At 42.2% G+C, this 27,090-nt stretch overlaps 1 protein-coding gene across 3 annotated transcripts; it reads left to right on the forward strand.

Moving 5' to 3' along the window:
• dachc (dachshund c) lies at positions 1-26,424 on the forward strand. 3 transcript variants are annotated; one of them, XM_034101388.2, is made up of 11 exons: positions 1-771; positions 8,500-8,609; positions 11,367-11,477; positions 16,050-16,228; positions 17,315-17,435; positions 17,542-17,640; positions 22,044-22,231; positions 22,821-22,971; positions 23,462-23,590; positions 23,759-23,863; positions 25,034-26,424. In XM_034101388.2, exons 1-11 carry the CDS (start codon positions 188-190, stop codon positions 25,093-25,095), a joined length of 1,839 nt encoding a protein of 612 aa, XP_033957279.1. In that variant the 5' UTR covers positions 1-187; the 3' UTR covers positions 25,096-26,424. The 3 variants fall into 3 exon arrangements, with proteins under 3 accessions (XP_033957279.1, XP_033957281.1, XP_033957280.1); XM_034101390.2 differs by having other exon boundaries at positions 25,058-26,424; XM_034101389.2 differs by having other exon boundaries at positions 22,824-22,971.
• The last annotated feature ends 666 nt before the right edge of the window (positions 26,425-27,090 follow it).

The raw sequence follows: 27,090 nt of genomic DNA on the forward strand, positions 1-27,090 counted from the left end.
TTCTCATTCAACTATGTGATCTGTTTTTACACTCACACGGACCCTGTCTCCTCTCCTTTATCCCCCTCTCCTCCTCGGCACACTCCATGTGCAGCACCCTCTCGCAAAACAACCGCATTTGTTCGGCGAAGTTACTTTATTAACATAGTTGACTTTAAAGTTTACTTTTGTTAGATTTTTCTCCGACATGACTACCATGGCAACTCCGGCTACCCCGGCTCTTCTTCCCGCCGCTACACTCGGGCACCACCCGGCTCCGAGCTCCGTCTCTCCGGTCACCAACTCTCCGCCACCTGCGACCCCCTCCGCCGCTTCCTCCCCGGCTCCCCCGGTGGCGCACCCGGCGCTGCTTCACCAGTTCCACGCGGACCTCTTGATGGCGAACGGGACCCAGTTAAAGAGTGGAGGAGCCCCGGTGTCCAGCAGCGCTAAGCCGGTTTACGCAACCCCGTCGCCCGTGGAGAGCACGCCGCAGAACAATGAGTGCAAACTGGTGGAGGTGAAAGGTGCTAAACTGGCCTCGTTCACGGTCAAAGACACGGAGCTCATCTGCCTGCCCCAGGCTTTCGACGTGTTCCTCAAGCACCTGGTCGGCGGGCTACACACCGTCTACACCAAGCTGAAACGGCTGGACATTGCCCCGGTGGTGTGCAACGTGGAGCAGGTCCGGGTGCTGCGGGGGCTCGGGGCCATCCAGCCCGGGGTGAACCGGTGCAAACTCATCTCCAGGCAGGACTTCGAGACGCTCTACAGCGACTGCACCAACGCAAGGTGAGCGAGGAGGGGAGGGGGAGACAGACAGGGTGACCCGGTGCTGAGGAAGAGTTTATCTTAAGGGTCCTTGTGCAGCAGGTGGGGTTATCTGAAGCTGGGGTAAGGGCAGTGAACATCTCATTTAGGGGACTTCTACTTCTGCATTAAATTATCTGAGAACAGTCTACAGGTCATGACTAAACTTACATTGTCCATCAAAGAAACTCTAAAATTATATTGCAAATTCCGTGTCAGAGATAATTATGTAGCCTATTAGTTTGCAAACATTTTTGAAATATTTCACGACTTTACCGCACTATGGGACTTTAGATTGAAGGCTCTTGGTGTGTACAGGCCACTGTTAAACATGTAAATTGCCAATATGGGAAATATGAATATTTAATAAATGAATATATCAATGTAAATATGATTCGTTTTTAACAAGTGTTAGATGACTGAGAGTAGGTCCAGTTGACTCCTTTTTATTTTCCACATCACTGATTCTAGGCATTTTCCTAATTACCATATTACCAGATGATAAAAGCTTTGATGGAGATGATGGTGTTGATGATAATGAATTTTAGTAATCCTAATAAAAAAATCTTTAAAAGTTTGTCACGTTATCATAGGCTATGATCACTCGCTCTCTCTGACATGCATCCACTCACTGAGTCTCTGTCACACACACACACACACACACACACACACACACACACACACACACACACACACACACACACACACACACACACACACACACACACACACACACACACACACACACACACACACACACACACACACACACACACACACACACACACGCACGCACGCACGCACGCACGCACACACTCTCTCGCACTCGCACACATTGAATCTGACACTGTCATTCTGAGAAATTGATTCTTCACAGAAATTAATTAATTTTCATTTGGCCCCAAGCGGCAGCTTAAATCAGGACAAGCTCACTCACTCACTCCCTGATCCCTTTGCTCTCTCTCCTCCTCTCAGCCTCCCTTTCTCCCGCTCCCTCTCTCTCTCCTTCCTTAATAACTTGCTGTCTTATCATATCAACACTCTTTAGCCCTGAGCATCAGAACAGAGGAGATGATTAAATGAATTCTCGGTATTTATGATGCGATTATGTAAATTAGCTGTTTTGCAGAACTCTGAATGTGACCAACTACATGGGTCATCAATCCAAAGCGCCACAGAGATGTTTGGATAAAGGGGCTATAAATTGGCTGGGATTTGTTGTTTCCTGGTTCCTCAGTCTGCTGTTGTGCAGACCACATGCTCAGAACAGCATGGGTTTGTATCCAAAGGAGTGTGGATTAGCCTTAGTTTGGGGAATTTATATTGTTTGATAGTTAATCCCTGCTCCTTGGAGCATGAATGATCCAATTTACACCTGCCATTAAATGCAGAAAGAGGATGTGTCAAGATGTTTGAAGATAGACACCAAAAGAAAATATTTAATAATGTATTCCCTATATCTTCTTTGGTGTAGGTCATATCATTTAGGTGCTTAAAGATGGATTTTATATTCATGCTTTGATACAAGCTTTGACTTGTTGAGAAAAACCATAAACTCTCTTAAAAGAAACAAATCATTATCAATGTCAGCTCCCAGCTCCATGTGCATGGATTAACACCTGCTCTTAAGCATCTGAAGCCCTCCAACCAAGACAACATCCAGATGCATCTTCTGGCTGCTTTGGGATTTCTTCTATGTCAGGTGTTAATGGGAACGTTGTTATACAACCGCTGAAAATACACAGCCTCCGCCGTCTCTAATTATCCACACAACACTCAAACAGGCTTTAGTTAATGAGATCTGAAAACATCACTCGTCTGAAATCTTCAAACGACTTCCGTGATTCTTTGTCTGAAGGCTTCAAGTGTGCTGTGGTGTCCATTAGCATCAGCCCTCTGCTGTAGAAGTTACCAAGTAATCCCTTGTGTGGATAAGGAAACATTCAGTAGCAGGTAAAGAGCGGGACTTAGGATGGTTATCGTTAAAGGCCGGGTTATCTCCAAGAACATGATGTTACGGCTCTCTGACAGTGTCAGCGATCAGTGAGGGTTTTGTTACTGATTAAGACAGCCATCACTTATTATTTTCCAGTTGAGTACAGTCAGACAGCCTGCAGGAAATAACCGCCTTGTCTGATAGTTTAACATGACTTACACAACCCTTTATGGACTCCCGCTGTTTAATGTTATGGCTTTATGTTTGTTAATCATTCTTTTTTTACGATTAAATCAAAATAGAGGTTATGAAAATGTTTATCATTATCTCTCCTTATCCTATTTAACTCAGTCTTTCACTCCTGCTGTGTACAAACACCACTGACTAATCAAACCATAAAGAAAGGCCGACTTCACCCTCATTCAGAGCCTAGTTATAATTCGTAAATAGGTGGCAGACAAACACACACTCCTTCTGTCATCTCTGTACACACAAACTTACACAGTCACGCCTGTGTGTTTGCTGGCTTTGCTGCTAAATGACATTAGTTCCACAGAGAGAACATGGCGTGTAGGAGGCAACCTGATCCTCCGTCCCTTTCTTTCTCCCTCACAAAGGAACAGTTTCATTCTCTGTTAGGAAAACACATCAAACAGCTCGCTCTGGTCAAACTGTGTGTGTGCATACAATATATACTGTATATATGTATCTTTGTGCAGAGTACACAAATGCCCAACCAAAACATTGTTACATAAAAGTAATGTCATGTGGCCAGGTAATAACATCTCTTGTTACTTTTTTAACAAAGCGTGCAACATAACGTAACATCTTTTATTTACTAACACCTGAAACATAGCATAAGATTTGTTTTTATAAGTAATGATATTTTAAAGGGTTGATTCCAACAATATATATTCTTTTCCTCATTTTGAGGAACGCAACTCTAAGATTCCTGATTTCAGTCCACTTAAAATGAAGGTGAATATAATTTCATTTGTGCTTTTTCAGAAACAGTTTTCATGTTATTCTGGAGAACACAAAACAGTTTTCAGATTAATTCGATTTTCGTTACACCTTCTTTTAAAGAAATGGTCTCTTAGTAAAACGGTTTTAAAAGATGTCATAGTTATCCAGCATTACAGGGACACTTTTTCTGGAAAACAAGCTTTTGAAAATGGAATTATCTAACACCACAAACTACATTTCCTTCACCTTTATGCTATTGAGGTGGAAGCCAAAACCTCTTCACCTCAAACCCAACATGTCTAGAAATAAAATGTCAGAAATGTTTCTTGTAATGTAGGTTGACTGACCCTTAAGGGATGTCAGAAACTGACCCGAGTTCGCACATGTTTCGTTGCTGCTCCTACCACCAGGGACATTTACAGTCAAATGTGAAGCAGGTGTAAATTAACATAGAAATACAATTTTGCATAAAAAAAGTTAGTGGAATGATACATGATACGAAGCGGAGTGCAACAAAAGCCCGTTCTTTGTGTTTCTCTGTGGCAAACATCGGCCGCGCAAGTTGGCAGCATCGATGTGTGTATGTGTGGGAAGGTGGACTCCTCAAAGCCGAGCCCCACTGCCATCCCATAACTCACTGTCAAAGTCAGCAACGATATGATGAAGGGGAGGGGTGTGTGTGTCTGTGTGTGTGTGTGTGTGTGTGTGTGTGTGTGTGTGTGTGTGTGTGTGTGTGTGTGTGTGTGTGTGTGTGTGTTAGGGTGGGGTGATTATCCCAACTTTAACCTCTGCACTCTTTTGATGTTTTATAGAGAAGTGCACGATGATATAGAGGGGCCTCCGTGTCTTCCACAGTGACAGGTTTTAATAGAGTACACACACAGGGGCACACACACTTTTACACATACACTTTGGAACACACACACGGTCTTGACATCGTCTTGACCCTGGAATGTGGGAGAGGAATGCAAGGCAGTATCAGTCTAGGAGATCAGATTCTTGCCATGATCAAACGTCCTGTGTGTGTATGCCTGAGCGTGTGTGTATGCCTGAGCGTGTGTGTGTGTGTGTGTGTGTTGTCCTGCCTGATTCTTTCATGACATCACCTCACAGGCTTTCCTAACAACAATGGCGCATAAAGCCTTTTCTATTTTTTCTTCAGCCCTTGATTTTAGAGGAAGATCACAACATCAATCTTTCCCTGCCTTCTCTGACCAGCAGCATAAGTCTTCCTGCGCTCGGTGGCGACGATATGATTTATCAAACTGGACCGTGACGGCGAATACAAACCCGTGTGATGAACACAGATTGAAAGGATGGGAGCATGGGAGCTGTAAAGCGCTGCTAATATATTCCAAACAAAATCTTGTTTGAGCTAGTTCTCCTACACGCATTCACATAAACACACACACACAGCTGCTACCTATCAGCACTTCAGTCCCTCCAAGCCAGTAGCTGTTCCACTGTTTTGATTGTAACACTTCCTCTTCTTTCATTACTTTTCTCTTTCCTCTCAGTGTTTATGTGTGTATGTGTGTGTGTGTGCGCGCGTGTGCGTGTGTGTGTGTGTGTGTGTGTGTGTGTGTGTGTTAGCGAGGAAGAGAGAGATCTGTCATCTTTGTTATGTTTTGTTTCTGTTCCACCTGTGCTAAGCTCCAGCTGCCATGTTTGGCGTTTCATGTTTCAGGTAACACACACACACACACACACACACACACACACACACACACACACACACACACACACACACACACACACACACACACACACACACACACACACACACACACACACACACACACACACACACACACACACACACACACACACACACACGCACACACACGCACACACACACAACTAGGCTAAGCTTGTAGGGCAGAACTCAATGTACAGAGTACCCTTTTAAAAAATGTGTGTGTGTGTGTGTGGCCAGAGCGTTGGCATGAGGGAGGACGTCTGGGTGAGATTTTAATTAAAGTTTGAGACAAAGAGGTCATAAGCCATACACCCCCTCTTCCACACACACACACACACACACACACACACACACACACACACACACACACACACACACACACACACACACACACACACACACACACACACACACACACACACACACACACACACACACACACACACACACACACACACACACACACACACACACCTTACACTCACACACACAATGAACTGTTTTCTCTCTCCCCCCGCCTCTCTCTCATTCCATCCCCACAGCTTGATGACTTTTCCATGAAAGGCTTTTTCATTAATCCTACCTCAGGGAACCGGTGCTCTCCAAACTCACACACACTCACAAAACACACTCGCATGCACAACACACACACACACACACACACACACACACACACACACACACACACACACACACACACACACACACACACACACACACACACACACACACACACACACACACACACACACACAGACCTCCCTCTACGGGTCACTTTGATGTATCAACGCACTTGCAGACTAAACACAAAATTAGGTTCCAGCTCTTTATGCCCCCTAAAATGCAACATATACAAAGGCACACACACACACACACACACACACACACACACACACACACACACACACACACACACACACACACACACACACACACACACACACACACACACACACACACACACACACACACACACACACACACACACACACACACACACACACACACACACACACACACACACACACACACACACACACACACACACAAGCACACAGGCCATTAATTAGTGTGTGCAAATAAACAGTAGTAAGGGAAAGGGAAGCGGCTGCTGTAAAAACCAACCACAGTCTTTGGTCTCTGTGTGTTTCCTCTCACTGTTATTTGCTTCTGCATTTGTGTGTGTGTGTGTGTGTGTGTGTGTGTGTGTGTGTGTGTGTGTGTGTTTATTTGAGGTGTTTCAACATCTTTTTCAGTGGAAATGTGTTGCTTTGCCTTCAAACTTGAGACTTAAAAATACATTTCCTGCTTTTGTTAAGCACAGTATGTTGCTCTACTGTACATACACTGCAAACTAATATTGTCTGTGTGATGTGAATGCACCCCCACCTCGACAAAAAACACGACACGCACACACTCACACAAACCTGTTCACAACTTCATCCTCCTCGAACATTCCTGCTGTCGGTCTGTCAAGGTGTGTGTGTGTGTGTGTGTGTGTGTGTGTGTGTGTGTGTGTGTGTGTGTATGTGTATGTGTGTGTGAGTGTGTGATATCTGATGTCAGCTGTCACATCCCAGTCGGTCTGGGCCCATAATAAGAGACAATAATAACAACTCATTAAAACTGAGGGCAGGAACTGTGGAGCTCATCGGCTCATCAAATTAACCTTTGAACACTTCGCGCACACACACACACACACACACACACACACACACACACACACACACACACACACACACACACACACACACACACACACACACACACACACACCGGTGTGCGCTCTCACACACTCACTCAAGCTACCTGTTTTTCTCACACAGTTAGTGACTGCACAATCTTTCTCTCTGTCTTTTTGTCTCTCCCCATCTCCCCCCCCTCTCTCAGCCAGTGGGTGTGTCAACAGGGGATTGGTCCTTTCTGCTGGGTAATTGATGAATTATATGCAATATGCAAATGAGGCGCCATTAATCTCCTGACTGACAGCTTCGTTTATGGGGCCTTAATGACGGCTGGATTAGATTCTAATTAAAATCTGCTCAAAGACACCCCACGCTAGGAAGATGCTGCTGCTAGTCTATCTCTCCTGATTTCTTTTTTACTCTTTCCCACCTTTTCTCACTCTCTCGGACTCTCCCTCCATATTCCTCTCACTTTACATGACCTCATCTTCCCCTGCATCTCCCTTCTCCCTTCTTTACTGTTCTGTTTCTTTTCCTCTCTGTCACACCTTCTTCTCGCCCCTCTTTTTTTCCCTCGTTCTGTCACTGTCTTTAAATGTCACACACACACACACACACACACACACACACACACACACACACACACACACACACACACACACACACACACACACACACACACACACACACACACACACACACACACACACACACACACACACACACACACACACACACACACACACACACACACACACACACACACACACACACACATCTCAGACACATGCACAATCGCCCACGGACTCATGTTATCCAATGTCAAGCTGGTATGAGAGGAGATGAGCTGCGCTGGTTGTCATTAAGCCTGATGTGGCCCGTGTCATTTCCCTTGTCAGGACATTCATAGCGTTTAGTCAGAGCCAAAGTGATGTCTGACAGCTTTTCACATACCTCCTCTAGGATTGATTGAGCATACCCGGCTCAATCAAACCATGTGAATCTGTTTGTAGTTGCAACGTTTATCGAGGACATTTGTGACATAGTGGGGGGAAAACGGCCAGATTAAGGAAGAAAGAAGAGAGGGAAGGAGGCGAGCAAACACATTTAATAAGCAAACAAATGAATGAGTAAGCTGAACAGTAATGAGGTGCTTTATTGATGCCATAGGGAAACTCCTTTTTTGCTTGCTCGTATCCACAGGGAGGTCAGATTTGCTGTACAGCAGCCTTCCTGAAACCGGTCAGGTTTCAGTGTTTTTGCTTGTTGACACTTCAGCAGGATCAGAGGTTTACAGACTGAAGGGCAGTTACTCTAACCAGGCCACCCAACTCAGCCTCAGCAGGAAAAACAGACTGACTGAGGGACTATTAAGTATTAAAGTGCTCTAATGACTAATGTTAACTTGTGTTTTCTGCCTGCAGCTCGAGGCCGGGACGACCGCCCAAGAGGCTGCAGTGTGTGACAGAGGGCGGGACGCACCACATGCTGTCCCACAGCGGTCTGATGCATGCTGGGATCATACCTCCTGCAGGTGACCACCCACGCCCCATGTGCACATGTGTACTGTAGAAACAATATCACACAGGCACACAGACATACCAAACTGCTGCTGATAAGAGGAATCATTTATGACACCATATAACTTTGATGTCCACTGTGCATCTTCAAATTATAAGGCAGAAAATGTACACTTCCCTAAAAACATGTGTTTGAAAAATGATTTGATTGTTGTTGGGTTTTTGTTTGTTTGTTGTAAGATGTTTTCATTTTCTATTTGCCTTACTTGATGGACACAAGTATAACCTTTAATTTGACATATTTTAATTGGCCTATAAACAGAGCATTTTAGGAACGTAAAGATTTAATGAAGAAAAAAACGAATTATATATTTATACAATTATTTTATGTGTGGAAATACACATCATTTAATTTAAATTTGATATGTAATAGATATCAAACAACATTTGCTTTTGTGATAAAGAACTTAGTTCATTTGGCATACAAATTGCTGCCCATTCCTCTTAACTAACCTGCCAGTGTATTCTGTATCATCACATATCCATTTAAAGGAGAAAGCCTTTCTGGGTCTCTATATCCCCCTTTTTTGTTTTTAATAAGGCTGATGTTTGCAATTCTTCAAAACTGTACAGAAATCACAGTAGAAATCTTCTTTCGGCTCCATGATCGGCTTTAAACTGTAAATTAGGGACATGTTGTTGCTTCAGTCCTTTAGAGGAGCTGTTGCTAAAGTTCAGATTTAATCTCTTTTCAGCTTTTGGAAAGTGAGAGTTTCTCCATCGGTTTAAAGAAAATAGCATGTTGCTTATGCACTACATTTTTTCCGCAGACTCTCATAATGACACATTTTACCACTCATCAATACAATGAGGAGGCGGGTTCTAGGAGGCGACCTGTGTGTTGATTAATAAAATTAGCATACACACTGCTTACACATGAGAAACAACTCATAACTTGCAAGTTAGCCTTTTTTCATGAATTATAAGTACACAAAGTCCTCTGTTGAGTTGCGTAAGATTCATAATCTTTAGGCCTCTCAAAAAAAAATTTCTTTCAATTTTAAACTTGCTATTAAAATCCCCTGTTTCGTAAAAATGGAATTATAATGTGTTTTCCCAAAAATGTCCTATTCTTATGTAATCCACATTCAAGCAGGTTGATTTTCTCTTCAAGCATGAAATTAAGTTTTAAGATAATTAAATTATTTTCAAGGGGCAGGTAAAAAGATAAGTTGTTGTTTTGTTATTTGTAAGTTAGCGTCTGTTTTAGATTTGTTAGCAGTCTTAGTCATTCACTTGCTAAAGGCCGTGCTGCTGCTTGTTCTTGTCACAAACAGTTGTGTGTTAGAGTCCTTAGTGTGGTGTGTGTGTGTGTGTGTGTATGTGTGTGTGTGTGTGTGTGTGTGTGTGTGTGTGTGTGTGTGTGTGTGTGTGTGTGTGTGTGTGTGTGTGTGTGTGTGTGTGTGTGTGTGTGTGTGTCCAGCACAGAGAAAGGGAGAAAAGTAATTGTTGGCACCTCGCCGCTCTCAAAGTTGCCCTTGGCTTTGTGCTCTTCACTGCAACCTGATCTTTTCATTCCCCGCCTCAAAAGAAGCCATTTTCTGTTAGCTCCGCTTCCTCTCACTGTTCAAAGGTGCTTGAGTGTGTGTGTATATGTGTGTGTTGTGCCTGCGTGAGTGTTCAAGAGCATCTTTCTCAGTGGGAAAAGAGTCTTTTTCCACCAAAGGAGAGGGCACGGCGGCAATGTCAGCGCTACTGATTAGAGCTGGCCACATGAGAGGGGAGGAAGAGACAGAGAGAGGGAGGACATTTGAGCGTAAAAGGCAGGGAAAATCTTTGATGTGATCCTCCTTAGTCTCTTTTTCTCTCCCTTGTGCACTCACACATACACACACGCAACACGATGGCTTATGTCCCGCTGTGATGCTGACATTTGAAAAGGTAAAGTCAGGAGAGGGAATGGGAGTAGAGCAGAGAAGAGGGCGGGAGAGAGAAGAAGAGAAGATGAGAAGAAAAGGAACAATTTGTTGTGGTTGTCTCCGTCTTGGATGGACAGACTATGCTTATAAAACCATTGTGTAACAAAGAAAAAACTCTCAGCGGATCACTGTGTTGCAAATGTTTGGATGTATCCAAGATCAGGAAATTAGGACTTATGGTTTGTTTGCATATCTTCAGTCGTGTTTGCACAGTTGCGTGGTTTGTCCGAATTTAATAAATCACTGTTTGTCTGCATTAGTGCGAGAGATCTTTCATTTCTACGGCATAAGATAGAGTTTTAAAGGTCAAACTACCTTCTGAGGTTCAAGACACAAATTAAAATGTGGCTGAGCCCTCCTGCCACATTTTGTCACTCTCCATTTCACATTATCCGAAAGTGCACAACCCCTATTAAAATGTATCTTCCATTTTTTTTCCGAATGCTTCTAATTTATACTGATAAAGAAGTACTTTCTGTCTGAGAGGTGGAGCTGCTGCCGCTACTGAGTGTCATCCTGTGTGCTGTGCTGTGGGATGCGATGTCCCTGTGTGGGAGAGATGAATGTCTTGGCTTGTTCCTATCACTGCTGATTCCCTGGCAGACTAAATGGCCAGTGCAGCGGTGCAGTCAGGATGAATGGCTGGCCTCTGTCTTCCCATGACAACCTCCTGCCTACCCACTGCTCTAATCCTCCACCGGGGCCATTGATCTGGCTCTTATTGATTCCTCTTCTTTCTTTCTGTCCTCCTTTTTCTTTTTCTTCCTGTGCTTATATCTGTCTCCCTCTCAGATCTGTCTGCCCTGGCCAAGAAGATCAAACTGGAGGCCTTGGCCAGTTACCACAGCAACCAACAACATGGCGGGCTAAACGGAGAAAACGGTGACCATAGCCACCAACTGGGTGAGGGTCATCACACACACATGTGCTGTCGGCGAAATGTTTAATGACGGTCGTATACCACACAAGTGTTGTCTCTACAAATCTGTGTTGCCAAGTAAATACGACTCGAGCAGCTGTGTTTGTGAGCGGCCGCTGAACCAAGCTGATTAAAACCAGGATGTGACATCACCCCCGCTACCGATACGTTTCCTGTTAGAGACGCCGTATAAAAACAAAAAACAGCAGCAATGAGTCAGTTCTTGGGAGGAAATTAGAAACGGAAATCTGATGGCACCAAACATGGGAGTCTTCACATTACCTTTACCTTAACCCACTGCTTTAAAAACAACTCTAATGTGTTGGGCAATGTCAAACTGGAATAAACTACCACTATATTTAAATGAAATTACTCTCAGGGTCAAAAAACAAACAGTCATTATTAGGGAGTAACCAATTAAGCCTGAATTAAATGACTTATCATTATGGTAATTCATTATTATTTTCAATGGTACACAGTTAGTAGTCACAGATACTTGTATACATCTATTATACTTTTTCTATTATTTGATTTAATCATGTATCATATATATGACTTAAAGGTGGGGTAGGTAAGTTTCAGAAACCGGCTCGAGATCGCTAGAATTTGAAAATACACAACCGGAGAAAATCTGCCACGTCCTTATAGAGCCCCTCCTCCAACACACACGAACGCGCACATGACCAATGAGGGCACGAGATAAGTTTGTGCCCCGATGGAAGGCTGACAGGCAGGTAGGCCGTTGTACTTTTTACAGTATTACGGCTTCTACAGATGACATTTTTTTATGGATTTTTTGTCAAAGCACTTCAGATATTCATTGCTATCGGGATGTTAAGAGCATTCCATGGAATATAACAAAAAGTGTATCTCGAGCCGGTTTCTGAAACTTACCTACCCCACCTTTAAGTGTGAGAGACTTATTCATTTTATTTTATTTGCTTTTATTGATGTTGTGGATTGTCAAGAATTTGATATTTTAATGTCTTTTCTTGACTTTAATGTGGACCTCAGGAAGAATAGATGTTACTGCCAACTACTAATAAGGGATCCTAAATAACGTCAATTAGCTAACGTTATGGTCAGGTAATCCAAGCCATGAAAATATAAAAAGCATGAGGACATCGTTTTTGATAATCAACAGTTTTATCGTTTTTCCATATATTTTCCAGACTATGATAAATGCCTGCAAAGGTGAACTTGTGCGATTCTGAAAAACACAGTTGGTCATCCCTAAAATGTTGCCGGAAAATCATTAGTATATATTAATCATCACATCGTGAGAAGGTAAACCCAAACCTCTGTTACTCATGCTCAACCTGGTATTAGTCTTTCATATTAAGTATCATTAGATCAGGATTTACTGGAAGAGCAGTCTTTATTTTAAGTAGTGTTCTTATCCCTTCTGCTTCTTGTGCAGGTATAATAATTAGTCATACAATATTAGAAACAGGTCCCTTTACTGCACCGATCCCTGGCTTTGCAGTAAATGAGAGCAGCCGGGTAAAGTGGAGCAGCACCGGGATGATAGAGAGATGAATAAGATGAGAGGCTGAAGCCAAATCAATAGTCTTCTCTCTAATTCACTATCCTGAATGCAAAACGACAAATGCTGAACAATCGATAGCGTTACGGACACACGCATGCACACGCCGGCACGCAGACACACACACAGGACGCAACGCCCCCACTGTTATCGACAGGTTAAAGCGACATCAGTGTGTTTAGACAGATGACAGGGCTTATGGAGGTCTGTGTGGAATACGCTATCAACCTGGCAACGCATATACACACACACACACACACACACACACACACACACACACACACACACACACACACACACACACACACACACACACACACACACACACACACACACACACACACACACACACACACACACACACACACACACACACACACACACACACACACACTTAAGATGAGGTTGCAAGGCTTAAGGACAGAAATGGAAAGGAAGAAAGTGTCCTTGTGTTTTTTCAGAAATGACAAGGAGACAAAAGTAACATCACTGTATGTTTAAGCCTGGTTGTGTGTGTGTGTGTGTGTGTGTGTGTGTGTGTGTGTGTGTGTGTGTGTGTGTGTGTGTGTGTGTGTGCGCGCGTGCGTGCGTGTGTGTGTGTGTGCGTGTGTGTGTGTGTGTGTGTGTGTGTGTTTGTAGTCAATCTTTTACTTTACCCATGTCAGTAAACACTCCAAGTCTTAAGCATTGTTTACCATTGTATACGCTCAGTTACGATTTCCAGCATCTGCGCGCATTTAGGTGGCATGGTTACCACCAGCTATTATAAACCTGTAAAGCCTAATCACTGTTAATGATAGAGTCAAGTGGAAACACACACACACACACATGCAAACACACAGGGCAGGCATACATACACACACACACAAGAACGATGTGTTTTTTCCATACCGCCACCCACAGCCTTATGGGAAGGATAGGCCCCTACCAGAGCTTTAACCACTACAAAGGCAATCTCAGATTACACACACGCACACACTCACAAATGCTGAGTGTGACACCTTATGGGCTGGGGAAGAGCGGGGAGCAACCATTTCTGCATTTAACAAGATCTTCTGGGAAATGTACACTGTTTGTTTACAGTAATGGTTTGTTTGGATAAACATAAGAGAGGCACTTTGACTTTTGATGTTTTTTAATGAAACATAAGAGAGAGTGATGGGAGGGCAGAGAAAGTGAAGAGAGGGGGGAGGGGGGGGGCGAGTTAAGAAAGAGAGTGAAAATGAAATTATAGAGAAGGTGGGTTTTATGGGGAAGGGTGCGGGGGGGACAAAAGTGGAGCGCTGGTTTCTAACCAAGGCTTAATATTTGGAGCTGGCTGCTGGTTGATTGTCGGAGCATCTGGTTATTTAGCTCCATTCAGACAGATCTTTTGTTTGGATTGGTTTCTGCTCTGGGCAAGTGAGAGACTAATCTGCCAAATGCACAAAGCACTGCACATATGTCCAGCGAGCCCGACTCATAAAGTCAACGCCTCACTCTTTATTTCTCAGTTTGCCTTTTCTTTTTTCTTTCTCCTTCTCGTATTCCCCCTCTTTCTTCCCTTTCCCTCCATTATTTGTTCCATTTCATCTCCCCTCATTGGATAGCCTGTTTTTGTTTCCATGCACTCGTTCTATTATTTGTGACAATTGTGCGGAATAGAGTCCAAGTTTTTTTTCCTTTGTGTTTATAATTACCCAGCGTGCATTGCTGGCCAAGCACCAGGACTGCCATCAGCTTCTTTTGTTCCACTTCCTCCCTGTGTTTCTTTTGTTTTTGTTTTTCCTTTTATTAAATGATAAATATTTATGTCATTTTCTCCCCCACAAACCGGATTGTTTGTTTCATGAATAGAGGGACTGCAACAACCCACTAGGGTGCTGTTGAGAGGAAGGGATTTTCTTTAAAGATAGTGGATGCTTGTCGTAAAGAGAGGAGCGCGAACAACAGATTGGCCAAGATAATAAGAGTTTGGTTTGAACCGCTGAAAATGTGTTGGATTACGGTCAAGAGCACTGGGGCATTGAAAGCAGCTAAGCATTGTTAGCCAGTTTTTCATCATTCCAGAGAGGCTGTGTTTGTGTTTCTGCAGGTGACATTTAAAGCATCACAAAAACACATTCAGGCCATCACTGTTTTAACATCTTTCTCTTGTAATGAGCAAGACGAGACGGTGTCCTCTTCCCCCTCCTCCTGTTTCCTCCTGCTTTTATCTTTTTCCACACCCCACTTCTCTAACCCCCGACACGCACACATATTTTCGAGTTGTGGTTTAGAAGCAGAGCAGTCATCCAGGTAATATTGACATCACAGAAGAATGACATTGGTGTCTAGTTTCAATCCTGTCATTTGAGAAGCCGGGGGCTTTCAGTTCAGTACACAGCACAGGACTGAGCAGAGCCTTTAAGTAGTGCTGGGTAAATACAACTGAAGCAAAAATGAAAGAAGATTAAGGCCTGACCTGTTTCATGTTGGCTGCATGTATAGTGCAACGTTATCGTCTTAAAACAGAGCTGCTTGTCTGATCTTCAATGACAGGAGGTCTCAAGCTTTTGTAACAGGAGGCCAGTCCCAAATGAAGTACATAACACGACTAAATAAAAAAAGGAGAAATTATGAACTGGGCTCTTAATGTATACAATTGCACTAAATGAAATGAATCTAAATCAACTGTTGTCGTAAAAGAATTGTTATTGATCATTTGTTGTCACCATATCCGAGTGAACGTCAACATGTTTGTTTCTACATCATGTTATGAGCGGCCTTGTGATATTGAAACGTAACTTGTCATATCATTTATGCATTTTAACTTGATGTTTTTTATTTGAATGGTTTAGCAATTTTAGATATAAAAAAAACGAATTGCTAACTAAAAGTTTAGTTCAGTACAACGGCAGCCAACTAGATGAGGCCCACCATGCAGACCACTGGTTGAGAGTAGCTGTTACATGCAGCAACAGCTAATGAATGTACTCTGCCTTTATAAATACTACTCTTTTTTAATTGTATTTGTATTCCTCCTCACCAGTTCTGGATCAGCTGCCCTTCATGATGATGTCACATCCTCTGATACCTGCCAGCCTGGCGCCCGCCTCCGTTTCCATGGCGATGGGCCAGATGAACCGACTGAGCACGCTGGCCAGCATGGCCAACATGGCGCAGCTCCACGCCAAGCTCCCCCCCCGGGGGCCCACCTCCGTCATTAAGGTGAGGCCCAAGAGTCCTAATGGATCAGATCACGTGACCTCAGAGTTTTAGAAGTTTTTAAGTATGGGATGCTCATTTAAAAAAAAAAAAAAGACAGTACTAAATTAAAAATAATTTGCTTTTCACATCCAGAGACATGGACTGTATCCCTCTAATTCAATCTCTTATGATCATTTACATCCAGAATTTTGTTTCTATTTGTCTTCTATTTTGGCTAAAAAAACTGATATTTTCTTCTGGTGGTCATCCAAGATCTGGATCACTACCAGAATGATATATCAGTTGTGTTTTGGCTTAAGGCCCGTCCAATATCTTTTTATGCATATTTGAGATATCCTGCATAAAGACAGAAACTCCGACCTTCCTAAGTTTCAGTGGTTTCTCTCTTAAGACTAATTAAAGAGCAGATCTGGAAGGATTATGATTTGACACAAATTCTATTGCACCAGGTCCAGTTGCAGGAAGTACCGCCTCCGGTCGTAATTTTAACGATGTCGACCATTGTTTTTCATACTCTGGGCTGGGTCCCGGTGTTAGTGTACCAGGCTTCTTGAAATCAGCGCCAAATGATCTGTACCTGATTTTGTTTTCACTATAAGCGATTTTTGAATAAGTAGCCTCAACTAAAATTGAATGTACTTTGTTTTAATGTAATTTTAATGAAATTAAAATAAAATGATGTTGATAATTGATGTTTTAACTATAAAGACTAAATGAATAAAATAAATACAATAAAAGTATACACAGAGACAGAAAGTAGATACAGATGCACAATCCCTATAAAGTATTTACTGATAATTACTAAAAGGTATATCTTTTTTTAAATACATATACATAGTGCATTTCATTTTCCTCTTGCAATACATTTAGAATATCCAACACAGGATTCAGTTTCTTATTTAGGCAAAATAGTCAGCATCTAAGGGCAATAAAGGCAATACAACGTTTTGTAAGAAAGAAACGCCCCTCAAGTAAAGTGTGATTAATGTTTTGTGGTTTTGTTATTTTAATTTTTTGCACTTTGTTATCAGCCATTATCTTCATTTGATTTTGTCACTTTAATCGTATTTTGTTTTTGTTTTGTAGGAGCGAGTGTGTGACAGCCCCTCCCCTTCTCTATCATTGGAGGAAGCTCAGATGTCATCTAATCACAGCAACAGCGTGTCAAGTTCACCGTCCCACACAGAACACACTGCAGAAAGCACACGTACGTACCTACCTGTGTGAAAGTGAAAAACATGAACGATGCTGTAGCTAGAACAAAACCTGTGAGGAATTTGTGAGTTATGATCTTTTTGACATTTTGGTTTCAGACCCACATGACCCAAGTCACAATGTGCACGGGGCCCGAGAGACAGATGGGACCTCAGTGGAGTACGGCAAGGAGAACAAGAGGGGCCACACTGACAGAAGTAAGATACACTGTTAGCAGATAAGATAAGATTGACCTTATTGTCCCCGAGGGGAACATTAGCTTGGGCCATAGTGTGGCACAGAGCTGTAAACAACTTCAAACAATACATATCCAAACACACAGTTAGGTGTTAATTCTAGGATTTGGTTAAAAAATATTGCACTTGTCTAGTCAGATAACAGAAATAAGTACAAAGGCATTCTAAAATTGTTTGTATAGCCTGGGTCAGTTTTTGACCTGGTTAAAAAGAACTCTTCTCTTTAATTTAAAGTGCACCTGTCATGCTATTTTCAGGCAATAGCATAGGTCTCAGATATATAAAAATATATAAAAAACATGTCTATAAAGTGTTTTGCTCAATATACCAAACAGATCACCCATTCTAGCCATGCCTTATATCCCTCTATTTCACTTCCTGTTTCAAAAGTGCTGATTTTGGGTATAAAGCTTTAAAAAATAAAAGAATTGATAAGAAATAAAAAAGGAGGGGGCTGAGCTCATGCCGGACCCGGCAGCTACTGTCTAAACTAAATACTGCCGTGATGAAAAGCCATATCATGGATTATCAAGGATTATTTCTGAAACATTATGGAGCTCAAAGGCTTTCTCTCTTGCCGGTTATACCACAAGGTGAGTTCCATTTTATTTCCTGCTTCTTCACACACATGCTCTGTGCAGTACAGGTTAGCTCTGAGTGTTAGCGATGCTAATGTAAACACCGACCATATTACGTCCAAAACAGTCGGGCATTGTTTCTGATAGCAACGTTTCTGATAGGGCCGTGGGTCCACATTTCCGATATTACGTCATATCGGACGCAAATCTGGATCAGCTCCATTGTAGCCCCATTTTTAGAGATTTGGGTACGGAGGGAAAGAGAGAGGGTTTTATTTTCTGATGCTGCGTGAGTTCCCTGACATACCGGGGACACATATTTATGTATAAAAGACATCAAAGAGTGCATTTTACATGATAGGTCCCCTTTAAATTTAATTTTAATTTGTATTAAGGTGTCTTGAGTCATATTTTAAAGTAATTAAAACTCTCCGACTTCACACACATTTGCTGAATGACAATGTCAGGTTCACTTCAAAGGTCAAGTTTTGGCTGTTTTCTGAGAATTTCTTGTCACATTTAATGATTTAATGATTACTTCTCAGACAAATCGATTCCCTTAAAACAAAGTCTGTCAATACGGCACAAAAACAAGCACTCAGTTTTCCTCCAACCCATCCATCTCTGTCATCATTCACACTGTGGATTTAAACTCTAGTATCTGTACTTTATTCAACCCTATTTTTTTTTAAAGAAAAAGGGATTTCCTACTCTTTTAGAAGAAAGAAATACCTCAGTAACAGGTCGATAAGGACTCACTGTCTCCCCCCATCTTCCTCCTCTCCTCTTTGCTGTCGGCACACTCCTGGCTTCCCGCTGAGAGCCAAGACAAATAATTCTGCAAAACAGAGCTCCATTAGACCAGGAAGCAGTGTTACATTAGTGAGCCATTTGCCGGGCCGCGGCCTAACGAGCCAGGCGGCCTCCCGCGCTCCCAGCTGGACCTCATCTGCATAACGACCGCCTCCCTGTCGTTAGGGCCCGCGTTGCCACGGCGCTGCAACGTCAGTTGTTTGGTTCTCTCTGTCAGGGAGGTTTGCATTAGCTTAATGAGGACTGCTCAAGGACAAACAGTCAGCAGAAATCTACAGCGAGCAGGAGAGGGAGAGCGAGAGAAACTGAGAGTTTGTATGTGTGTGCACGCGCCGGTGTAAATGTATTCTAATACTGAATCACATTATTCAGTAATCGAATCCAAAAATCACAAAGGGCCTCCCAGGTAAGGTTTCATAAGCTGTCAGGTATCTGTGAACATATTGACAAAGCAGTGCTGGCACCGACAACGTGAATGCCATGCATCACACATCTCATTTATGCAATTGATTTTCAATTGATTGTGCTGCATGCAAATGAAACGCATGTACATTTGCTGGATTGCAGGCTTTTGTATTCGACCTGCAACATCACAAGATTTGAACAGAGTTTCAAAGAGCACTTCAGCGCTGTCATTCTGTCAATCCATTGTATGATCATCTCTGAGTGTGTGTGTGTGTGTGTGTGTGTGTGTGTGTGTGTGTGTGTGTGTGTGTGTGTGTGTGTGTGTGTGTGTGTGTGTGTGTGTGTGTGTGTGTGTGTGTGTGTGTGTGTGTGTGTGTGTGTGTGTGTGTGTGTGTGTGAGAGTTTTGGCTGTGTGGGCTGTTTCAGTGGTCTTTGAACAACGTATCCATGCAGCAAAGATCAGAGGCCATCCCTGACACCTCACTCCCATTAACCAAACATCAGCAGAATTGTATTCTCTGTCTGTCTCTCTCCTTCTCTTCCTCCCTCCCTCCCTCCTCTTCTCCTCTCTTCCGCTGACTGGCAGTCTTCACGTGGTGAAGTTCATTAGCCCTGGGGAGGGGTGGGAGAGGAATAAGAGAGGAAAAAGAGAGATGAAGTTGAGAGGAAAGAGAAAAACAGACAGTGACCTTGGTTAGGGAGATGGGTAAATGATCAAACGAGTTGGCAGTTGTGTGCGTGTGTATTTATGCCAAACCTGTGTGTGTGAGTGTGAGGTAAAGTAGGCGTAAAACAGTAACTCAATAAAGGATCAGTCACATCCAAGGAGCCTGGGGAGCCCACGCTGCTGACTGCGCACTTCACCGGCTACGAATGTGTGTGTGTCTGTATGTGAGCCACGGGAGTGTAGTTGGATGCCCTCCGCTGAGCTCGCCAGCACCTGCTAATTACCTTTCTCTACAGAGCAATGCTTTTAGCAAGAAAGAGGGAGAATATGGAGGAGGAGGGGGGGTTGCTTCTCATCTGTGAAACACCTTGAATGTGACAGTTGCCAAGACGTGCGGCCGAGGCGGAGTAGGGGAGGTGGGTGGATTTGGAGCAGAAGATGCTGTGGTCAGCTAAGTGGAGAAAACACTGTCATTTGTCACAGACTGAGAAAAGTGCCAGATTTCACATCGCACGTTCACACTCGTCTCTGCTCCAGTAAGCGCCGGACTCCCAGGACGTCTCCGTCCTCAGTGGCTCGGATGACAGTAAACGCAGAAAGTGAGCAACTGCCTGATGTTGGGGGGGATGAAAATGCAGAAAATGGCTAATCTTCATCTCCCCTACTGTCACGAATCGGGAACACGCAGTTCTCAGGTTTACAAACAGATGGTCATCCATAATGCAGCTTCTTAGCTGTTTTTATGGGAGAAGTCAAGCTGTGATGCATTATCAATAGGCAGAGTGCCATCTAATAAAGGGTAACCACATTTTCAAAAAATAGGACTTCTGTGTAGACAGTAATTAGTGTAGACACCTATTTGCTGTTGGGCCTAATATCTTTACAAGGAGACATTAATTAAATGTATTAGTAAGCTATAAATTATAGACATTTCCATTCAGCCTTGATCACATATGCTCGCTAGAATCATCTTCCCTTTGCTCGTTTGAAACAATCATGATCAAATCATGTGTATGTTGGTGGTGATGGTGTAAACTGCATTAATGAGTGGCACATAAATAGACAGTACATCAACTTAATTTACATTTTAAAACAATACTCTCAATTGCCTTCACAGGAGAGAGAAAATATCTTATTCAAGTTATGCATTATACTCTGTGTATGACGTTTGCACAACGTATGGCTTTGCTTTATTGGCCAGATCACCATTGTAAAAGAGATGTTATCTAAATTGGTGTATCCGGTGAATACAAATTAAAATGAAAGTTGAATGCACGGATTGGAAGTTGCTTTGCATAACAAAAACATGTAAGGTGTCATTTAAGGTATAGAAAATATATAATAAGAAGGGTGTAAAAAAAACCTCAAAATATTAAATTATGAGAAAAAGACAAAAAAATCAAGTATGAGACTTTCGTTTCTGGGACCTACATCTTTAGAAACAGGTCATGAATATACGTATAAAGTACTGTTTTGTTTTTACAGCTAGGTGTCCTAATCTTTTAGGTATTATAAGACGTAACTCAAACAGTTACACATTTCTTGGAGTCTGTTTTTAGTTGCAGATGTAATGCTATTCTGAATCTTTTAAACATTAAAATGGCGTATGTGGGATTGATTTACAAATATACGTCAGTGCCCATGTTTTCGGGATAATTAAGGAATAAGCTACCCAGTGCAGGAATGTGAATCATTGACTTGTATTTAATAGCTTTTTGGAAGTCTATGGCACAAAGGAGCCTGCTATACTCGGCCACACAACAACATCTTATTAGTGGGATCAAATCATCTTTGATGGAAAGAGAAATATAGAATATGTCTGCAAAAGTGAAGAAGAATAAACAGTGTTTGTGTTAAACTGATTAACTGACTAGATATTCAAATGTCTCTCTGCCCTCCAGATAGCAGCTCCTTGGCCTCTCAGACGTCCAGGGAGAGCTGTGATAGACAAGTGTTCCAGAAACCCCCGTCAGGCTGCGAGAGGGTAACGTACCCCGCAGGACAGAAGCTCTCAGCAGGTCTCCACCACACTCCCTTCATCTTCCCAGAAGGCTTGTCCTCCATAGAGACCCTGCTCACGAACATCCAGGTGAGGCTCTGCCGGGGCTTTATTGTTATTATACCCTGAGATTAATAGGAAGGGAGGTGAGCCACTCTTTGGGATTTCCTGAAATGGTAAATATCAGAGGAGGCAGACATTTAGGATGTGCAGTAATTGGCATGGGCGTGTGCTGACCTGCTTCTCAGATTGCACATGTCTTTGTTATCGCAGAGTCACAATGAAAGCTGGCTGGGTTTTCGCAGGAAGAAAGAAACATGTTTTCAACCTCATCTGACCCTGATCGCATATAGTTAAAAGATCAGTGTTGACTTTCATGAGGCTGGAATTCTTAATTTTGTTCTGCTCCTGCTTGAGTAAATCCAGGGATTACACACCTGAGTAAAACATTAAAGTGAAACATTTCCCAAGGACAGAACATCTTTGTGATCTCTTTATTCTTACAGTGAGACTATTTAAATGCTTATTTATCTTATAAAAAGCACTCTGCCTTTGTTTAAGTTATATAAATACAGAAATATTTGCTTAGGATTAAAAGGTTTCTCTGTGAAGTGTTTGAAGCCTCTACTGGCTTCTGTTCAGTGTATAACCTGTTGATGTGTGGCTGTGTGTCTCCAAGCAGGGTCTGCTGAGGGTTGCCATAGAGAACGCCCGGGCGCAGGAGAAACAGGACCAGATGGAGCGGACGGAGCTGAAGATGGAGCTCATCAGAGAGAGGGAGCTCAGAGAGACCTTGGAGAGACAGCTCAGCATGGAGCAGAAAAACAGAGGTAGGCTGCTCCACACCCAGCACATACTATAGAGGGGGAAATGCTAAGGCAGACCCTGAAGACACAGCAGAGAAAACCCCTCAACTGTCAGGGCTTAATTCAGATTTTCAACTGGAAACGATTTGAGTTCAAGCTCCTTTATAGAGCTACATCAAAACATTGTTAAATTACCTTCATGTTTTTTTTTTTTTTAACACTAGCAAAGTGGACATTTTTATATCTAAACAGACAACTCTGCAGTCACACCTGTCAGACATCCTCTGTGAAAACACCTCATTTGATTTGAGTAAACTGTCATTTCAGAATAAGTAATCCGAGCCAGGAACGTATTGGCCTTACAGAATATTACTTTAATATGAAAATCAACCAAACAATACCTTTAAAGAGTCAGGAAGCAGACATATAATAAACACAGTATCTGACATATTTACTTGACATCCTTTGTCACCTGTCCTTCTTTAATATCTTCTTCTTTTTCTCTTATTTTCAGTTCTGATCCAGAAGCGCCTGAAGAAGGAGAAGAGGAGTAAGAGGAGGCTACAGGAGGCGCTGGAGGAGGAGGTCAAGCTGCGGGATCAGGCAGAGCACACCCTGCTGCACACCGCCACCACACACACAGGTACAAACTGTTTTTGGAAAATATCAAGACTTTCTCTTCGTTAGCTTTAAATGATCAAATCCCCTGAATGCTCGTTTTCATATTAAATGTCTCCATGCCTTCAGTGCAACATAGACTGTTCATTTGCCTCTAATTAAGTGTCTTTATTAATTAATGACCAAACAACAGGCCATCAATCATCAGCAGCCCCTCCCCACACAGAATCTGTGACCCAGGACGTGGATGGGAGCAATCACGATGACAGCAGGCTGGACACCAAGCCCACAGTACAAGGTACGGATTCACAAAACGAAAACGGCTTCGTCTGTGTGTGAAGCGACTGTATTCTGATCAGTAAAAAGGTTGGAGTTGTGCAATTATTAAGCAGAAATACTGCTGTCACGGCTGAAATCAGAATACCTTTATTCGTCCCACAGAGGGGACATTTACATTTGTTACAGCAGAAAAAAGCCAAAGACAGCTTAATGTTAACTAAGAAGCATACATACAAAAAATATTAAATTAAAAAGTCACCTATTGACAACATAAAGGAATAAAAATTTGAGATTTCTTAATCTATCATTCTGAAATTGGCTGTGTGATCTTTTAAGTGTGTCGTTTTTAAAACCAAAGATGTTTTAGTGCAAGAATTGTAAGATAATTGCCATATACCTGCTGCTGGGGATTTATTTATCAACACATTTCATTATTACTCACAGCACTTATTGCTTAACTGACCAGTCAACCGGGAGGGTTTTTAGAAAGGTTTCACAGGGAGTCCGCTCCTGAGAAGTTGAACCAAATTAAATGAAGCATGAGGCAGTTCACTGGGGCTACCATTTTGATGAAGATGGGCGTTTAATATATTTATTTAACGGACATTATTGTCTTCACAGGGATAGATTAATGAGAAATCCCACATGTAACGTCTTAAATGAACAGAAAAAGAAATGGCCGTGATCTCTCGCCCGGCCTCATCAGAGGAGAGCAGCCCACCTCTGCTCTGCGCCCTGCCAGGACCCCCGCACCAGACAGCGTGCTTGTTCAAAGCCAATTTTTAATTGAATGTCAGTGAAGCAAGAAGAGAACTGGCCACTAATTAACGCCTGTCTTAATTGTCCTCGTGACGAGTTTGTTTGGACATCATTTGCATAATTAACACCCAGTAATAAATCATTTAAAGGGGAATTGTCTGTCAGACAGCAGGGCAGGATGTGCTTCCTTTGTGCCAGGAAGTTTTATCGCCAAAAACAGGGATCAGGGGCCGAAAAACTGAGCCTTTCTTAATAACAATCTTTTATTAATGATCCTCGGTCAAGGTTGCAGCAGACCTGTTTTAATATTTATATGAATGAATTAGTAACGTACAGCATATGTCCTCCTACTGTTTCAGTCACTGTGGTCTGTCCTGAGGAATCCGTCTTATTTCATAATAACATAGAATTGTGATTTTGTTTTTATTAGACTGGATTTCTTTCTGGATTTCAGAGGGCAGAGGTTTCCTGCAGACCAGCGGGATGTACTGACGATGAGGACGGACGGATGAATGGACCGATGAATGGAAGAATAGAGCGATGAAGATTCCTCATTTAAGAGAAATACAAAGGACAGGCATGCTCAGTCGCGTATCGTCGTGGCATCTGAGAGACACATCTGGCCTCCTCACGGGGACTCCCCTACATTTCAAAGGGTGACATTTGAACTTTTCTATTGTTCACTTGTTTAATTTATTGCACTTATCTGCAAATCTACGCCGTAGTGGGAACAGTACTTTATTCTGATGATGTGTTTGACTGTGTTTCTTTCAATCAAGGTTTTTAGATCCTAGATGAAAATGACCATTGTTGTTTTTTTTGTCAGTGCTGTTTATCTGGACACAAGTGATGAATATAACTTGCAACAGAGTTGTGTACATACAGTATATATAGTCATCCTTTTTGTTATTATTATTATTACCACAAAAACATAAAGGCATGTTGTACAGTCAGTAAATGACTTGTGTATGTTATGCAGTAGTGCAGTTTGACAATACAAACAATACAAATCCTTTTTATTAAAATGGTGTCAGTGCTTCTTTCTTCAATTACATTTGTATTCTCTTTAATGGTTGCTTATTTATATTTTTATAAGGGACTTTTAGTTGCTTTTCCTCTGAAATAGGTGGCACCTGTCTTAAATGTGGATTTATAATGTCGTTGTTTTGTTGTTGTGACAGACACTTCTGCATTCTGTGTCACAGCAACCCCTTGAGATTTGATTTGCATGTGTGGAGGAGGGGCAGGTCTATGTGAATGCATACATATGTGAGGGTTTAGAGAGTGATGTGACATTGATTCTTGCACCATCTCCAAAAACATACACGTAAGTATCGACAGACAGACAGGAAGGTGGTGAGCAGGGTCACATGTGAGCTGTCCTTTAGTGAAACATGATGACCATGCACTCCCTCTGTGGCTGCACTCATTTTAAATCTTGTTTCTTTCTCAGGAGAGAAACAGGCTTAGGGACTTCTCAAGCTAAACTTTGATCAGTTAAAATGTAAGAAATAGTTTGGTACATTTATAGAGAGATAACACAAGAAATAAATCAAGAATTGTGCAAGAAAGAACAGACAGTGGTGGCTATTTTATAATCTTTGCTGGCTACATTTCATAATTGTATTAGATGGAACTGTACCTAATTGCAAACTATTGATTTTCTTTTCGTACTTGTTTTGAAATACAGCCCTGAAAATGTCTGGTGATATAAATCAATTATATTCAAACTTGTCATTTAGAATTGGTAAAAAAGTATTTCTGCATACACATTAGAGAGATATTTGACAAAGTAAATCTGAGCTGTTTCATGTCAATAAAAGCAAAGAGGCTGAAGAGGTAAAAAAAACGACACCAAGAGTTCCTCGACCGACGGGCTAATGAATGAACATTTAATAAAATATATGAAGGGTCAACGATCACAAACGCTGTTGATTGTTTTAAGACATTTGTAGCACTTAATTCACTTTAAGACACACAGTAGATGCTAAGAATTTGCAGGTTTCTGAGTCACAAGTAATACATCTCACATTGTTCTGAAGTCCTTTGTTGTGCCCTAAGAATCCTTGAAGAACACCACATTTTGCTCATTTGCAACCTTGTATAAATGTTCAGTGCCATTTCCTGGACACAGGCAGATAAGCTATCAGAGCAGGGCTAAAACAATACCTCGGTTACAAGCTATTCTTCCTGAATACAGAGTGGCTGACAAGTGAAAAGCAATAATTCACATACATGAATGTGTGAATGAGTCATCAGCTTTTTAGATGACCACCTCAGAGGCTGTCTTAAAAAGGTTTGCGACTTCATTCAACACCGCACTACTCTTCCACACTCTCACACACACAAACAAACAATCACAAACACACACACACACACACACACACACACACACACACACACCCTTCACATCTCACAGAGTAGCATTGTCCTGCCGAGAGATGTGTAATGGAAAAGATAAATGGAGGATAAAGCTAAGGTGACAGG

The sequence above is a fragment of the Pseudochaenichthys georgianus genome, chromosome 15 (genome assembly GCF_902827115.2).
Source record: "Pseudochaenichthys georgianus chromosome 15, fPseGeo1.2, whole genome shotgun sequence".
Classification (NCBI taxonomy): domain Eukaryota; kingdom Metazoa; phylum Chordata; class Actinopteri; order Perciformes; family Channichthyidae; genus Pseudochaenichthys; species Pseudochaenichthys georgianus.

Bases quoted from the DNA above. Each gene is read 5' to 3' on its own strand.
- dachc (XM_034101388.2), top strand. From the start codon at position 188: ATGACTACCATGGCAACTCCGGCTACCCCGGCTCTTCTTCCCGCCGCT. The intron at 22,972-23,461 runs GTAGGCTGCTCC...TCTTATTTTCAG, and splicing joins CATGGAGCAGAAAAACAGAG to TTCTGATCCAGAAGCGCCTG. The intron at 23,591-23,758 runs GTACAAACTGTT...ACCAAACAACAG, and splicing joins CACCGCCACCACACACACAG to GCCATCAATCATCAGCAGCC.